Source organism: Lates calcarifer, unplaced genomic scaffold (genome assembly GCF_001640805.2).
Source record: "Lates calcarifer isolate ASB-BC8 unplaced genomic scaffold, TLL_Latcal_v3 _unitig_5717_quiver_1501, whole genome shotgun sequence".
Taxonomy (NCBI): domain Eukaryota; kingdom Metazoa; phylum Chordata; class Actinopteri; family Centropomidae; genus Lates; species Lates calcarifer.
In genome coordinates this window covers 1-17,518 of record NW_026117684.1, presented here as the reverse complement: position 1 = coordinate 17,518, position 17,518 = coordinate 1, and the positions used below count along the sequence as shown (strand labels likewise).

At 36.5% G+C, this 17,518-nt stretch overlaps 3 protein-coding genes across 3 annotated transcripts; 2 read left to right on the top strand and 1 right to left on the bottom strand.

The window, feature by feature from the left end:
• The first annotated feature begins 1,157 nt into the window (after nucleotides 1-1,157).
• LOC108875796 (C-type lectin domain family 4 member M-like) lies at nucleotides 1,158-3,507 on the top strand. Its single transcript, XM_018664933.2, has 5 exons — nucleotides 1,158-1,414; nucleotides 1,495-1,680; nucleotides 2,491-2,633; nucleotides 2,781-2,881; nucleotides 3,126-3,507. The coding sequence occupies exons 2-5, from the start codon at nucleotides 1,527-1,529 to the stop codon at nucleotides 3,268-3,270; spliced, it is 543 nt and encodes a 180-aa protein (XP_018520449.1). The 5' UTR covers nucleotides 1,158-1,414; nucleotides 1,495-1,526; the 3' UTR covers nucleotides 3,271-3,507.
• A 2,661-nt stretch (nucleotides 3,508-6,168) lies between these two features.
• On the top strand, nucleotides 6,169-11,146 carry LOC108875798 (C-type lectin domain family 4 member M). The gene is made up of 6 exons (XM_018664936.2): nucleotides 6,169-6,396; nucleotides 7,559-7,666; nucleotides 7,746-8,015; nucleotides 8,576-8,718; nucleotides 8,891-8,991; nucleotides 9,523-11,146. Exons 1-6 carry the CDS (start codon nucleotides 6,258-6,260, stop codon nucleotides 9,665-9,667), a joined length of 906 nt encoding a protein of 301 aa, XP_018520452.1. The 5' UTR covers nucleotides 6,169-6,257; the 3' UTR covers nucleotides 9,668-11,146.
• Nucleotides 10,482-16,006, bottom strand: LOC108875799 (C-type lectin domain family 4 member E). Its single transcript, XM_018664937.2, has 6 exons — nucleotides 15,969-16,006; nucleotides 14,553-14,639; nucleotides 14,082-14,324; nucleotides 13,618-13,781; nucleotides 13,387-13,493; nucleotides 10,482-12,940 (listed from the first exon to the last, which is right to left on the bottom strand). The coding sequence occupies exons 3-6, from the start codon at nucleotides 14,125-14,127 to the stop codon at nucleotides 12,784-12,786; spliced, it is 474 nt and encodes a 157-aa protein (XP_018520453.1). The 5' UTR covers nucleotides 14,128-14,324; nucleotides 14,553-14,639; nucleotides 15,969-16,006; the 3' UTR covers nucleotides 10,482-12,783.
• Between the last annotated feature and the right edge of the window lie 1,512 nt (nucleotides 16,007-17,518).

The window sequence follows — 17,518 nt, the reverse complement described above, 5'->3', positions numbered from 1 at the left end:
GAAAAGGGTAAGAGTATAGTTTCATGTCATTTATAGTTTCAGCTTAAGACCAGAAGAAACTCACAATGGATGAATACATGTCAAAACTGCAATTAAATAGCAAAGTTCAAATATGTCTGTATAGACAAATTCATATTTACTCATTTCACAACATATTGTCTTGTTTTTCAGAGGTTTCAGAAACATCTCAAAACATTACTGTAGTTCTAATTCACAGATGTCATCAGTTCAACACATGATTGTCAAATGTTGTTGTAGTACACTGATAATACTGGATTCTCAAATGTGTTTTAATATACTGCGCTCAATTTATTTTATTGAACTAATAACCATGGTCACACCCTACATCCTTTTAAACTGATCTTTGTCAGACAATTATTAGTTTTTGGCTGTGTAGCTCTGTCAGTGTACAGACATGGTTTTGGTGCAAATAAACACTTTGTGTCTGAAGTTACTGTGAACTTTTTCTTGTTAAACCAGACTATGATCTTTTCTTGACTTTAATCAAGCAGTGTGAGGTCTTAAACATGATATGATGATTTTAAAGAAAAGTTTAATGATGCTGTAGTCACTACAGAAAACACATGAACATTTTACTGTTCAGTATCAACATATTTGTGACCCATTTCCTCATTTGTTAATAGAAAACAAAATCTGATTGAGATTTAGTGCCCTTTAAAACGTAATGGCTGTTGTAAATTAGTGGTATAAGAACATTATTCTATGACACATTTTATCTAGAGCCATGCTGCTAGAGTGGCTAAAAATACTGAATGAGTTGACTTGATTTCACAAATCAAAAGGAACAAACACATGATAAATACTGACTTCTAGTTTCAGGTGCTGACGATGTAAAGAAGAGTTCCTGCAGAGCTGCTGCAGTGTCCACGGTATCAGCTGTGATTGGGCAATAGAGGCACTTTGGTAAAGGTTAGGGAAAAAATGTGGTTTTGGTTGAATGCAAATAAACACATTGTGTCTGAAATGACTGACACCTTTTCTGTGTTAAACCACACCATGATCTTTTCCTGACTTTAACCAAGTGCTGTGAGCTCATGAACATAACCATAAAAACCATTAATGATGCTGTAGTCACTACACACTACAAATATTCTGGCAGAAAACAAATGTTGTCTATGAAAACTTAATCTGATCAACATCAAGTTTCCTATTGGCTGTTGCAAATTATTTCTCTATAATCATTATTCTCAGAGAAACAATATCTAGAGCCAAAATAAGTTTACGCTACACAGTTTTATTTGATTTCACATGGAGCAACAAACACATGATAAATACTGACTTCTAGTTTCAGGTGCTGAAGATGTAAAGAAGAGTTCCTGCAGAGCTGCTGCAGTGTTTCTGGGTCTGCTGTGTCTTCTCCTCCTGGCTGGACTCATAACTCTGGTTTTCCTCTGTGAGTAGAGAGTTGGTAAGCTCATAGAGTGCACAGCAGGTGATAATGGTTAACAGTTTGTTTGTTTGTGCCAAACACAGACATCCGAGGCAGGTCTGAGTGGGAAAAGGAGATGGTCCAGATACAGACCGACTACAGCAACCTGACTAGAGAGAGAAATGAGTTAAACAACAGCTACAACATCCTGGCTGAAGAACAAGACCAACTTCAAAAAAGGTTTGAAGAGATGAACAATGAGAGAAAAGATTTTCAAAGAATGATTCAAGGTAATTATTTATTTCTTCATTTTTGCTGACACAACCACTCAAAGTTTGATTCAGTGCTTATGTGCTTTGTAAGTTCATTATTGATATATCAGCTTTACATGGGAAAGGTCTGTCAGCAATGATTGCTATGACATTTAATATTCATGGTCCTCAGTGGATAACTCTTTGATGACCCTCTGGTCCTCCATCTAACATGGACTAGGAAAAAGAACCTCACAGTGCTTCAGAAATATCTTTCATCTAATGTATGATTCTGTGTGCACTGCAGCTGTTTCACAGCCTTTTATATTCTAAGCCATGTTATTCATTTATTTTATTTTTTACTAAAGAACTAACATGGAATAGAAGAAAGCATCTTTCAGTGCTTCAGTGCTTCCTTCATATTCATCTAATGTATGATCAAAATGACACCACATAGTTAGTTGGTAAGCAAATAGAGCCCACAGCAGGTGATTATGGTTAACAGAGTTCAGGTTTACTGACTTCCCCTCAAGCACTGTCAACAGACCAAAATTCAGCTCATGTGCATAGGCAGATTGTAATGATAGTATTATTATAGATATTTTAAGTCTCTCTCTTCCAAGGATGACCCCATGAGGACCTCACACTTACAACACTTATTTATGATATTGAACACTGCTGCTATTTTATAGCCTTTTAGACTCTTAGCCGTGTCATATTTTTTATTTTTGAATCTGGTTTACTAACAAGTACTAAGAACTAACATGGAATAGGAGAAAGTACCTCACAGTGCCTCAGTGCTAACTTTACTTTGTTGGTGTTGAGTGTGTTTTTGTGGTGTTGACACAGACAAATGTCACTGTGGGTGCTGGAGAAGTTTTGGCTCCAAATATTACTACATATCCTCTGAGCAGAAGACCTGGGAGGAGAGCACAGAGGATTGTCGGCAGAAAGGAACTGACCTGGTGATCATCAATAGTGAAGAAGAACAGGTGAGACAAAAATACCCTATATAATATTCAATTAGAATAATTTAAAATTATTTATCTAGAATTCATTTATGAATTTTACTGTTTCTGTGTTGTTGCAGCAAAGATGGCACCAGCATGCTTAATTATCTTAATTTTTCTTTCAAATAGCAATTTCTTATTGATCTCAATAAAAGAGTTTGGATCGGGCTGACTGACCAAGAAAAGGAGGGTGTCTGGAAATGGGTGGATGGGACAGCTCTGAGCACAAGGTATCAAAAAACAAGTATTTGACAATTTATTTGCATGATATTTGGACTGGAGAGTTTTATACTGACCGACAAACCAACACTGACACTGTTGTCCATAGAGCCTCACTGCTAGTGTGGCTAACACAACATGAGAAATGAATATAATTTACTCACCCTGAAGCTGGAGCTGAGTACAGTCAGCAGAATCACAGTCCACACAGAAACTGTGAAGAAAAGTGATTTCTGCTCTGTTTTCTCTTCACAGGAATTGGTTACCTTCACAGCCTGACAACTATAGAGAAGAGGATTGTGCAGAGATGAAAGTGAATGTCCATAGATCTTTTTTGAAATGGAATGACATACCTTGTTCACAAAACAATTACTGGGTTTGTGAAACAGTGGATGTATGACAGAAAATGTGACAGTGAAATGTACGTTAAAGCTGTTAATAATTTGATCATTGGAGATGATCAGATAATGTGTTTGAGTCTAAATAAGAGTCCTACACACTTACCAGGTTATCCATTGTGTCTCTTTGATCTCTGCTAAATGTCTTTGCATATAATATTTTCTATGGTAAAACTTATGTTCAGTATAAACATTTTCAAATATATTTGTTTTCAATAAACTTTTGAACTTGTCAAATATCTTATTTCACTGTCATCCTTGTAGAATAATTTTTTTATCTTATGTTTCACTGTGAAAAGGTTAAATGAAGCTACGTTGAGGTGACAATCTCAAGATTATGTTTTACTTCTGACATGGCTGCACTACTAACCTGGATGCTTAATACCAGCAATTGATCTTGGAGGTAAAGTGTGCAAAATGATTTTGAAAAATGGTGTATTGTATTAATAAAAACATGTCCACTGCACCATAATAACATGAGCATCTATTATCATAGATTTCAGTATCTGCAATTTAGGAATTATTTCTGTCTTCATTTATTTCTTGACATTTTACTGTAATAATCTAATATATAAAATGACGATGCAAGGTAAGTTGGAACCAATTTTCGCTCTGCTGAAATGTGTTGTTCTACTGCGCCCTCAAGTGGTGGAGGACTGCTATCACATCCTGGGTCCATAATTGTTATTGGAAAAGTGAATTTATTTGACTGGTTGAAACATTATTAATTTGAGGAAAGAGTTGGGCTCAATATCCACTTTGCTCCATTTCTCTAAGATGTATACTTTACAGATATGTTTTGTTTTTGTCATGAGATCTGTTTAAATGATGATGTTGTCCTGTGTGTGGACATAGCCTTGAAAACTACATATCTAAACTTTCAATCAGGGAATAGTTTTGTGGTTTCCTCTCAGTGGCATGAGATTTGCTGGAGAGTGGGAGACAGAGCCTCTCTGACATATAAGCCAAGGTCCAATAAAGAATAAGAACAATATGACTGAGGACACTGTCAGATGTGAACATTTCTACATAGTTAGACATGGGTTTGATCTCAGGTCTGTTGCAGATGGACTGAATAAAACATCAGATCACAGAGGTGAGATGTGTCTGTAAAAACTGGTGTGCACAAAATGGAGGCTGAGGATTCCATGGTTGCTATGTTTGTCTCCAGGTGCATCATTTCTACATGATCATCTTTTGAACGTAAACAAAACATCAAATGGTCAAGAAAAGTTTCTCTCAAGTTTCACACAAGGACTAAAGACTCAGAGAAACTGACAAAAGCAACACAACAAACTTCCACCATGGAAAATGTGAGATTTGATTTCTATGTATTTTACCTACATAAATTACATGGTTTGCAAGGTATAAAATAAGTTTACACAGTCACAACTATAAGAGCAAATGAACATGAACATTTACATGTGCTTTACTTACTGTGGTGAAGTCTATTCTCAGCACAGCAACACCACAGCAATGCTGCTCGGTCTCAGCTATGCCTCTTGCAGACACACACTGATCTCTGTCAGCTCTGAGCTCTAATGTGCTGACCGCAGACCAGTGTTGACAGTTAGCTGTGATCTGAGCTGTGGTCTGTTGATCTTTAGCCTGCTGAAAAGTCAAAAAGAAAAAACTTAGACTAAAGATTTTTGGTTTCATTTCATCTCAGTTTAACTGTAGTTTCAGCCATTATTATTTTTGTCCCATAAGAACCCATGGTGACACAGGTGTCACCAACCTTTTAAATGCTGTGGAAAGTTCCTCATAATTGACTTTTAACTCATGAAGTCCCCCCAAAAATAAAAAGTTATATTAAAAAGTGAAACTTTTTTGGAAATGTGTTGCATGTGGTCCATTTAGTCTGTTTTATATCCCCCATAATTTATAATTTTTCTAAAGAGGAGAAAGGAGTCTGGGCGCTTATGGGTTTAAAAAACAGTAAATATATTTAACAAAACAATATCACCATTCAGTGAAGAAGCTTTCTGGAGCACGACCTTCTTGTAGCCGATGGAGTTGCCCAGCTGTGATAACAGCAGCTCTAGAACAGTTACTGAAGGGATGCTGTGGTGAGATTATTTTTTCAAATATGATCCTAAGATTGAGAATTAACTTAATTAGTCTCAATAAAAATATTAAATGAACTTAAATAATCTGAATACATACAATGATAGTGACTGAATTTTGGCCAGTTTTCTTTTAACTACACCACATGTTTCCAAAGAGTTTTGGGTCATTTTTGGATCAAGCCATCATTTCTGGGTGAAGATTTGCTGTTATATAGTTAATGTAATAGGAGACTGTGAAGTGTTATCAGCTTTCCTGCATTCACTGAAAGATTCTCAGGAATTGGAGGTTACTTCCTTCTAAGGACTGAGGAACAGAGTCAGGAAAAGTTGCTGCATATGAAAGAAAGTCAAACAAGATGTGAGACAGGACAGAAAAATATTGTATATAATATAAATAGTGCATGTTTTTTTTTATGTCAAATTCAAATCTGATTTAATCCATTTTTGGCCACTAGATACACAAGAAATGTTTACTTTCACATCCAGCAGACATAAAGTAAATCTAACATTCATATCTATATGGTATCTGTTTCTGGCCGCCTCATGTGATTACTCGTTACTTGTTTTTTCTATGGTGTAGTGTCCACAGATAATGGGTGCCTCAATGTTCAGCTAATTAAAATTGTGGTTTGAATTATTTGAATTATGGATTATTAGGATATTTTCTATGCTCCTGTCCTTCAGTAAAACAGATGCAAATAATAATAATACATATAGTACTGGTACAACAGAAACTACTTGTGGTCATACATCCCTCCAGCCCTCAGTTTCCTGTTGAGCAGAGAATCAAATGTGTGAATAATTGTGCTGCTATCTGTTAACTAGGTATCATAGTTGTCTGAGCACAGTACAGAGGCACACTCTCAAGACCCTGAGGATCATTAACACCTCAAGACCAAACTGAACTAGTAATATACGAAATGGATCAACATATCTACGGCAATGTAGAAGAACCATCATATAATCGACGCAAGAGGAAAACATTTTCAGAAAATATTTATGAAAATGAAAACAAGAGTCATGCTCAGGGACCACACAGGACTGGACCTGCACTCTCAGGTAATGAACATGCAAACAGACACACAGCTTTACATATAATCTAATAGGACGTTGACTGCAGGTTCATGCAAATACTGTATGTGGACATTCCTTACACACAGACACACACAAACACAGAACAGACAATATTTTCTTTAAAAAGAAAAAAGAAAACTTGTCAGAAAAAACATTGTTCATTAATGGGGATGGTCAAAGGTCAAGGGAGAAAAGAGTAAGAGTCTAGTTTCTTGTCATTTATGGTTTTTAGCTTAAGACCAGAAGAAACTTACAACGGATGAATACATGTCAAAAATGAAATCGAAAAGCAAAGTTACAATATGCTTAGCTCTGTCAATGTACAGATGTTATGGAGAGGACATATCAATAATCTACCTCGTTTAGATTAAATAGCAGTATTTAAAACTGAAGGGATTACACCTACACAAACCCAGCATGAAGAACAAATAGTTTATATTTACTGCAGAAAAAACAGAGAAAAATAACATTACAGACCCACTTTGACATTCTCTCATTCTCAGGCATATAGCAGTGCTTAGAGCAACATACTACTATCAAAATGAAATATAAATATATGTATCTATTGAGTTGTATTGTGACTGACCAACACTGCAATAGAGCAACTTGGTTGCCTAGAAATTACATCCATATAGACTAAATTACTGGTTGGATCATGATCATGTTCATGGTTTTTAGTTAATTCTTTTTTTTAACATAAGCGCTGTATTTATGAACTGAGCCAGATGCACAAAGAGGCAGCTGGGGTGGATGGCAGGACCGTGTTACCAGAGATCAGGGTTTGTGATCACAGTCTCCCCTGTAAATAAACACACTGTGTCTGAAATGACTGTGACACCTTTCGTGTTAAACCACACCATGATCCTTTCCTGACTTTAACCGAGTGCTGTGAGCTCTTGAACATAACCATAAAAACCATTAATGATGCTGTAGTCACTACACACTACAAATATTCTGGCAGAAAACAAATGTTGTCTATGAAAACTTAATCTGATCAACATCAAGTTTCCTATTGGCTGTTGCAAATTATTTCTCTATAATCATTATTCTCAGAGAAACAATATCTAGAGCCAAAATAAGTTTACGCTACACAGTTTTATTTGAGTTCACATGGAGCAACAAACACATGATAAATACTGACTTCTAGTTTCAGGTGCTGACGATATAAAGAAGAGTTCCTGCAGAGCTGCTGCAGTGTTTCTGGGTCTGCTGTGTCTTCTCCTCCTGGCTGGACTCATAACTCTGGTTTTCCTCTGTGAGTAGTGAGTTGGTAAGCTCATAGAGTGCACAGCAGGTGATAATGGTTAACAGTTTGTTTGTTTGTGCTATTACAGACACCCGAGGCAGGTCTGAGTGGGAAAAGGAGATGGTCCAGATACAGACCGACTACAGCAACCTGACTAGAGAGAGAAATGAGTTAAACAACAGTTACAACAACCTGACTGAAAAATTAGAGCAGCTACAGACCAGCTACAACATCCTGACTAGAGAGAGAAATGAGTTAAAGAACAGCTACAACATCCTGGCTGAAGAACAAGACCAACTTCAAAAAAGGTTTGAAGAGATGAACAATGAGAGAAAAGATTTTCAAAGAATGATTCAAGGTAATTATTTATTTCTTCATTTTTGCTGACACAATCACTCAAAGTTTGATTCAGTGCTTATGTGCTTTGTAAGTTCATTATTGATATATCAGCTTTACATGGGAAAGGTCTGTCAGCAATTATTGCTATGCCATTTAATATTCATGGTCCTCAGTGGATAACTCTTTGATGACCCTCTGGTCCTCCATCTAACATGGACTAAGAAAAGAACCTCACAGTGCTTCAGAAATATCTTTCATCTAATGTATGATTCTGTGTGCACTGCAGCTGTTTCACAGCCTTTTATACTCTAAGCCATGTTATTTATTTATTTATTTATTACTAAAGAACTAACATGGAATAGAAGAAAGCACCTCTCAGTGCTTCAGTGCTTCCTTCATATTCATCTAATGTATGATCAAAATGACACCCCATCACTTGTAAATGTATGAATTAAGGAACAGTTAAGTCACTGATTCACTTGAAATAACTGTGTTTGCTCTTTCAAGGGGCTCAGTTCAGGACATGAATGAAAATTGATTACTGTGAATGATGATGTTACTTTGATGGTGTTGACACAGACAAACGTCACTGTGGGTGCTGGAGAAGTTTTGGCTCCAAATATTACTACATATCCTCTGAGCAGAAGACCTGGGAGGAGAGCACAGAGGATTGTCGGCAGAAAGGAACTGACCTGGTGATCATCAATAGTGAAGAAGAACAGGTGAGACAAAAATACCCTATATAATATTCAATTAGAATTTTTTTTTATTATCTAGAATTCATTTATGAATTCTACTGATAAGTACTCAACAATGATGAAAGCACACCTAGTGTTTTTGTGCTATTGTGTTTAACTATCATGTCTCATGTATCTTAATTTTTCTTTCAAACAGCGATTTCTTATTGCTCTCAACAAAAGAGTTTGGATCGGGCTGACTGACCAAGAAGAGGAGGGTGTCTGGAAATGGGTGGATGGGTCAGCTCTGAGCACAAGGTATCAAAAAACAAAACAAAAAGTTGTGTTATAATTAGCAGTAAACACAAAGAACAGCTGAGGCAGATGGGAATGACCAGGTATTTTGTCAAAAATCTATTTGACAAATTCCAATTTTGACCGATGAAAAGTCAGAGGATCACCAAAGTAATTAGAATTCATCCTCTGGAGACCATGGTTGTCTGTAAAAAATTCCATGGCAATTCATCAAATCAAATAACAAATTTCAAAAGTTTCAGAAAAACAAGTCAGGCAGTTGTTCTTATTAACTCACAACTCCAAAGTAACAGTGGGGACTGACACTTATCATTATTCTTCAATCTCAGTCTCATTTAATGATGTACACATAACAATAACTCAGCTGTATTATTTGAAGTCAAGTTTAGCTCTCATTGTCATGATATGTGGATGAAAGTTTTAGATGAATATAATTTACTCACCCTAAAGCTGGAGCTGAGTACAGTCAGCAGAATCACAGTCCACACAGAAACTGTGAAGAAAAGTGATTTCTGCTCTGTTTTCTCTTCACAGGTATTGGTTACCTTCACAGCCTGACAACTATGGAGAAGAGGATTGTGCAGAGATCCCAGTGGATGACCATGACCCTTTATTGAAATGGAATGACATACCTTGTTCACAAAACAATTTCTGGGTTTGTGAAACAGTGGATGTGTGAAAGAAAATATGACAATGAAATGTATGTTAAAGCTGTTAATAATCTGATTATTGGAGATGATCAGATAAAGTGTGTACTCTGGTTCTTGTTATTGAGACTAATTTCAAATATATTTGAAATATATACATTTGCTTTCAATAAAGTTTTGAACTTGTCAAACATCTGTTGTGTTTCACTGTTATCCTCAAAAATAATTCATTATCTGATGTGCCACAGTGAAATGAAGCTTGTTTTATGTTCACTTCTGACATAACCTGGATACTGTGTGATCCGTGGGGCATGTGTGATGATGCCATCAAGTGTCTGTTGCAGTGGATCATGTCTATTTTTCCAGTATCACAGATGGTAGTTCCCAGTGTGTAACAACACTGCATTGTATCAATAAAAACACATCCACAGCACTATAACAACATGAGCATGTATAATCATAGATTTATACTCATACATTAACTAAAACATTTCCAATATCTGCAGCTTGGGAATCATTACTGTCATGATTTATTTCTTGACTTTAATTTTTTTTGTAATAAAAACTGTGAGCAGCATATTTACATAATATCACAGTAATGTAGTCTATTGTCTATTGTTTGGACTAATTGTGTACTTTATTCAGTTTTTATTGATACCATGCATCAACCTTACCCACTGAGAATAGTTTAGTGATATCCCATATAAAAAGTAATCAAATTCCTGATGTAATATTGCTGAGTGTCGTCTAGTGTCATGTTGTTTAACCCCCTTTTCCATACTTTTGTGTGGTTGTTCATTAGGGACACCAAGCATTAATCAGAACAAAGTCAAAATTAAAAGAACATCGATAGCAATTATTTTTATGGCTGTTTGTTACAGTGGCCCAAGCAAAGTACAAATCACATACAAGAGCGACAGCACAAATTTCATATATGATGTTATATATCAGAGGATTGCAGAGTCACAATCAGGAGCATAAGGATGACAATCTTTGGATGTTCAACATCACAATTGGACATCATTAGGCTTTTTTCACATCTTTTTCACCTTTTTTAATAATGGGAAAAACACAGGTGTTACTAATAATATTGATGATGGCTTAGAAAATCCAAGACAGGTGTAGTCAGTGATCCACAGATATGTAGCATGTCTTCTCAAGTTCCATTGCAGCTGATAAATAATACTGACACAGTTCTGCATAAGTCAACATTTGTCTTCAGACATTTTCAGAAAATTTGTAGAAATAACTGTAGACATGTGGCACAGTTTGCTGGCCAAAATCAGGAATTTTACACATACTAATTCTACTACTACCTAGTATGACAGGGTTTCTGTGCAGCCCATGATGCTCCGGGACTCACAGGCCATTTCTCTTACCACCTGCAAGAGCCAGTTTCATGTAGTCTATCTTTTACTGCTCCAGGTCAGTTTTCACAGTTTCTAGTTGCCATGTTAAAAAAAAAAAGGTCAGCATCATCCATTTATCTGCAGAAGAAGAGCTGCAGAGAATCAAGACAGCAGATTTTATGAGGGACCCCAAGGGACATAATTCAGAATTACCTTGTACATACACGTGACACCGAACTCATTCATATTATATACTGAAAACCTATCATACATACCAGTAAAAAGCTCTTACATACACAACTGTTTATATAAATATGTGTGTGAGAACATTTTTTCAAGTGTGTGTGTGTGAGAACATTTCAATATTGTGTGTGAGAGAACATTTCAGTTGTATATGTAAGAGTTTATAATTACTTGTATGTGTGAGAGATTTCAGTATATAATGTGAGTGAGTTGGTTTCATATCTGTATGTGCATGGTAATTCTATATTACGTCCCTAGGGGCCCCTCATAAATCATGGCTCACTGTCACACTGTCATGACTTACTGAGATACAATACAACACATCCATGTAATTAGCAACACCTGTGCTTCTTACTATGACAGGTCAAAGTGTCTGCTGTGAAAAAAAAATCCTTGACTCATTACACAGTACGTAGGTCACTAAAGAGTCTCTACAATGAAGAGATATAAAAGTAATTTAAGTGCTCTTATGCTAAAATAACACAAAATGTCAGAGCCACTACAACAAACTGTAACATTGTCCACAGTGTCCATCTGCTTCCATGGAGGTCAATAGCTCGCTCTAATTTCTGATCTGCTGAAATGTTTAGTTGTTCTGCTCCCTCAGGTGGTGGAGGACTGCTACAACACCCTGGAGCCATAATTGTCAAAGGGAAGGTGCTTGTTTTCTCCTACGACTGAGGACACTGTCAGATGTGAACATTTCTACATAGATAAACATGGGTTTGATCTCAGGTCTGTTGCAGATGGACTGGATAAAACGTCAGATCACAGAGGTGAGATGTGTCTGTAAAAACTGGTGTGCACAAAATGGAGGCTGAGGATTCCATGGTTGCTATGTTTGTCTCCAGGTACATCATTTATACATGATCATCTTTTAAATGTAAACAAAACAGTGAAGAAAAGTTTCACTTGACTCTGTTTCCTCAAAATTATCACTTCTGCTGAGAACTTCCTCCATCCTGACAAAGACTAAAGACTCAGAGAAACTGACGAAAGCAGCACAACAGACTTCCACCATGGAAAATGTGAGATTTGATTTCTCTGTATTTGACCTATGAAACTTTCAGAACCTTTAAAGATGACTCATGTTTTACCAGCGAGCTCTGTCATGAACACTCCCTCTGTCTGAGGGTCACATGGTGCAGAAATTACATTGATGTGGAATTTCAATTATTAATTCTTATTAAGGTCATTATTACTGTAATGATACATACTGTCAGTACTGGATTGCACCTGCTCATATTTATCTATTTGTTTAAAAGAAATTTGGTTTAAAGAATTAAAAGCAGTACCTTACTGACAGTAACGTCATCTTTTGTATTTCAGTTTGCCAGCAGATATCTTTACTAATTACTTGGGTAAAATCTTCTTATAAGTCTCCCTTTATAAAGTAATAGGATTTAATGTATTGTAATGTTTTCATGTATTGTTGTTTAACAATCAGCTTTTATTCAGAGATTTTTACAATGTGAACTTCTTTGAGCTGCTGCACGCAAAAGCACATTAAGTCAATCACATATACACACACATTACATTATGTTCTTGATCTGACACTAACTGGTAAATGGATCCATCTCACACAACCAGTGCCGCTTGCTTCCACAGGGGGCGTCGTTCCAGTTGGCCAGCACTGGGTTAGAGTGATACATCTCCACACAGTCCTCTCTGTTGTTAGGACCACCACGATCTGGCTGACCAGACTGCCAAAATCTAAAGGACGATACAATGATGGAGGTCAGAGAGGTGCAGTTTAAATTTTCATGTTGGATTATCAAACTGAACCAATAAACCGAGAAGAATACTGTACACCTCCACAGTAAAAAATTATGCACAAATGTTTCACATTAAAAGACAAAGTCCCCCCCTTTATTGATTGATTGGTTTTAATAACATCATAAAAACATGATCTTAAACATCTGCAGGAAGTGGTGAGTTTCATAATAATAAGAATCATGATAATTAATAAATGAAAATGTTATCACTATTAAAAATAAAAACTCAGAGCAACTCTTAAACTGAGTATTTCTTGGCAGTGCTAACACTGATTATTTTGTATGAGCCCAAGCACTGCTACAGCTGCCTAAATAGCACTCATCTCTGTGTTACTGATATCTGATGTCTAGCAGAGAGATTGAGGGTTGTCCTAAAGGCCTTACGGTTTAGTCAGCGCAGATCCATCCACCCATTTGAAGGTCCCACCTGTGTCGTGCAGACCGATCCAGAACAAGAGATTAGAAGTCCCATCCAGACGGTACAAGTCTCTCTGTTGAGATTGAGACAACAGAATGACCATGACTTCAACAGTTGTTCTTCAACATCAATGAATATCTCTCTGTCTCTCTCTCTCTCTCTCACACACACACACACACAGATTTACTGTTCAGTACCTGTTCCTGTTCAGTGTTGATCACGACCAGGTCAGCTCCTTTACTCAGACAGTATCTTCTGCTTTCTTCCCATGTCTTACTCTCACTGGAGAGAAAGTAACATCTGGACCTGATGTTCTTCCAGTCTGTGGGACACTGCTGAGAGGTCACAGAACCACTCAGCTCTGGAAGGTGAAATAAACAAACCACACATCACATGTTAGGCTCTGATGCATTTGGGTGCAGTACAGACACAGATGCTATTCTTACTTTTACAATTGACAATAATAATTAGAATAATATAAACATAACTAACAATTTCTCACATAAAGGTCTAACATGCTGCTGATGCTAAAATGATTAAAACATTCATATTTTATGTTTTAGACAAACATTTAGAAAAACATTTAGTATATTTGTTGTTAAAGTAAGAACTGAAGTCAACTTTGATTTGATTTGGTGACTTAAACCAATTTTTTTCTTACCCCGTAGTATCATTTTCAGTCTGTCCCTCTCCTCCTCCAATGTCATTATCCTGTTGTTGAGTTCAGTGTTTCTGTTTTCAAGCAGGTTTTTATCTCGGGTCAAGGCATTGAATCTCTCGTGTAACCTGTTGCAATCACCAAGCCTCTTTTGATCATAATCAATTCCCAACTTCTTCTTCTGGTTTTGGTCAGTAATATGAGTTGTGTTGCAGAATGGGGGAGTTGATTCCTTGTTGGAGTACACTGATAATAAAAAATAAAATAAAAAACAGAAAATTGTTAAATTCTATTTTTTTTAATGAAATCTAAATAAATTGTTTTTTTTTCCTTTACAACAAATTGTGACATTACACCACTGAGTGTTGTTTGTGCAAAATTGTGGTGTTGTCTGTGCAGCTGTCTTAGCAAATTTCAGGTTACACAATGCCATGTTTTTGAAATACACATTAAAGGACAAGAAACCACACTCACAAGTAAGACGTAAAGAAACATTGAGAATGGCTTGTGTGATACACAGCACACCAAAGCTGAGGAAAAGCAGCTGAATGAATCTTCTCTCTGCAAAATCAACACACACAGACCAACAACAATCAAAGTCCATAACAATAGTAGCAGCCATGATCTATTGTTGATGTATTAAAGACAGAGACACGGCACCTCTGCTCTTTGGCAATGTTCATGTTTACTATGTAGTTTATTGAGTTATCTTGTTAACTCTAAGAAACCACTAACATGTTATAATGGATAATTAACATGTTAACATGGATAATTACAGCTTGAGTCTTGTAGGTTTTGTCATCATTTCTATCAGTTGCAATTACATCACTCTCACCAAATCAATTCCTGAGATCTGGAAACATGCAGCATTTCAACACAAAAGTGTTGTAAACACATTATCCACATTACCCGAGCCAGTTAATTTGAAAGTGAAACCAAAACGATGTCCAGAAAGATAATCTAAGACACTACACAATCAGTATCCTGAATAAGGCTTTATCTAATGTAACCTGTAGTTACGATGTCATGATTATGTCAGGTCATCACTGTAGGTAACCAGTTAGCCAGGTGGGCTAATGTTTTCAACTTAAGACAAACACACATGGAATTCACTGGTTACAGTTCTCTTGATCTTTTGGTTTCAGAAATGTGATTGAAAAAAGTGTGCACTGTCAAAACACCTTAAAAGGAAATCCTATCATTACTTCCTTGATGTGGTGTAATTCATGTCCTGTACCTCATGTCATGTCTTGTGCTCCAAGTTAGTGTTGACTTTTAAAGATTTTAACCAAGACAACAAAGTTCCTCTAACCAACCTTAACCAAGTCCTTTTAGTGCCTATAACCACTGTATTGCTATGAGCTGTATTATGAACACATTGTATGTAAACATTGTGCTGATGCGTTCAGTTAGAACATTTTGCAGTTTTACAGATCAAACTGTTTCCTTATTATATCCTCCTGAGAACCAAACAAAACAATTTCTGTTTTTGTGTGATTTCCTATCTATTTGGGCCAAAAAAAAACACCTTACAATTTTAATTTTTTAAAACATATTTTTTATTTTAATTTCACAGGCATGTCCATTGTAGAGGACAACAGGACGATATCTGTGGTGAAAATAGAACTAATTTAGAAAACAAAGAAAAAAGGAGCAGATTATATCTTTGGCTTGGAAGGGTAACTCCAAATACTTAAGAAAGATAAAAGGTGAACAAAATGTCACTTATAAAGGACATAAATGAATGGGCCAGGTCTCAGGAGGATATTGACATGGTGCTAGTGTGGCTTAAACATACAGAAAACACTTGATGATCAAGTACAAAGACTATATTGACCAGTGCTATTTGACTGTACTGTGTGTTAATATTAAGATGATGAGTGTTATTACCTGTTTGATTTGTATTCCTACATTTTTGTCCACATCTCGGTTTGCTCGTTCACAGAATCCAACATCTCCATTTGCTGCATACTCCTGGTGGCCTCTGCAGTATGTGAAACTTCAAGGTTGATATGATTGGCAAATTGTGTGTTCCCTTTTCTGGTGTGTGTCTTCATCATAAGTGACATAACACACATCAGCAGACAGTTTTGGAAGAGCACAAAATAACAGAAGAAACAAAAAGGAAATCAAACATGTGATTAACACTACACTACATTTGTTTCCCCTCAAATTCAGTTTTCTTGTTGTTGTGGAGTTGAATATAACTCAAAACTAAACTACCTCAAAAGTCTTACGGCATCTATGGGAAAAAATAATGACAGGGTCAGTAGAAATGAATATGAACCAGGGTGCAAGAGTTTGACGACAGAGGTTTTGAAAACTAATTCCTTACTGGTACATACTGCATTACATGGAACATGTGTGTTTGTGTAACACATTCAAGACAACACTTCCACCATTGTGCATCATGAAATGACCAGTGTGAATTGACTCAGCAATCATAATACATTGGCAAACTAGACAACTTGGTTGAACCTGAAAAAGCAGGCGGCACAAATAAAACTCACAAAGACAGAAACACTTTTGTCTGCTCCACCAGTCTTTACTCCTGTCCATGAAAAGAAGTTTCACTTGTGTTGAAATATGTGACTGTATGAGTGCCACAACATTAAACCCGACCATTATCCACTGCTGTTTCAATTTATAGAAAAGCAAAAATTATATGCAGTGCCATGCTGTAAGGGGCAGTACACTAAACCTTAAAAGTGATGCTGTAGAGACAGATCTGTGGGCAGGAGTCCACAGATCTGTCTGAGTGTTTAAAACAACATGACCATCATCTCCGGTAACCAGTTGACAAATTCTCTACAGCCTACTTCTGCTTCGTGTTAGTTAAAAGATTGGGACACAGCTTTGGCAGAGGACCTCGAGAAGTGTAGGCAGTGTTGGAAATACTGTGCTGCAATATAGCATGACATTGTGTTTCTATTGATTCTATTGTCACATGACTACATGACTAGATAAAAACATATACATAAACATATATTGATATAAATGGCTCGCAAGGAGTCAGACACAGAGGCAATGGCCTCACAGCTGGCTGCCGCCTACTCTCTCTCCCACAGAATGGCATTTTACTTGAGCCGTACTTTACTGCTGCTCAGGTAGGAAGAGGGTGGCCAGATTCAAGTTATCAAACAACACAATACAAATAAACAAAGGATTCTGCTAAAACTCCTTAGTTATTGCTGCCATCACAGCTATGGGAACACACACACATATATATCCATAAAAGCACCAGATTTAACAGAATGTCATTTACTGCAAAATATTTTCACTCTCCCTCATGCAATTTAACCATGCCCAGCTCCTCACTGCTAAGAAGCCTTAAATGTAAACAGCCGATGTACAACATTAAAGGAAGAACTTCAGCAGACAAAAAAAAAAAACAACAAAAAAACCCACCAAATACAGCTGACCCAATTCAACAGACCATG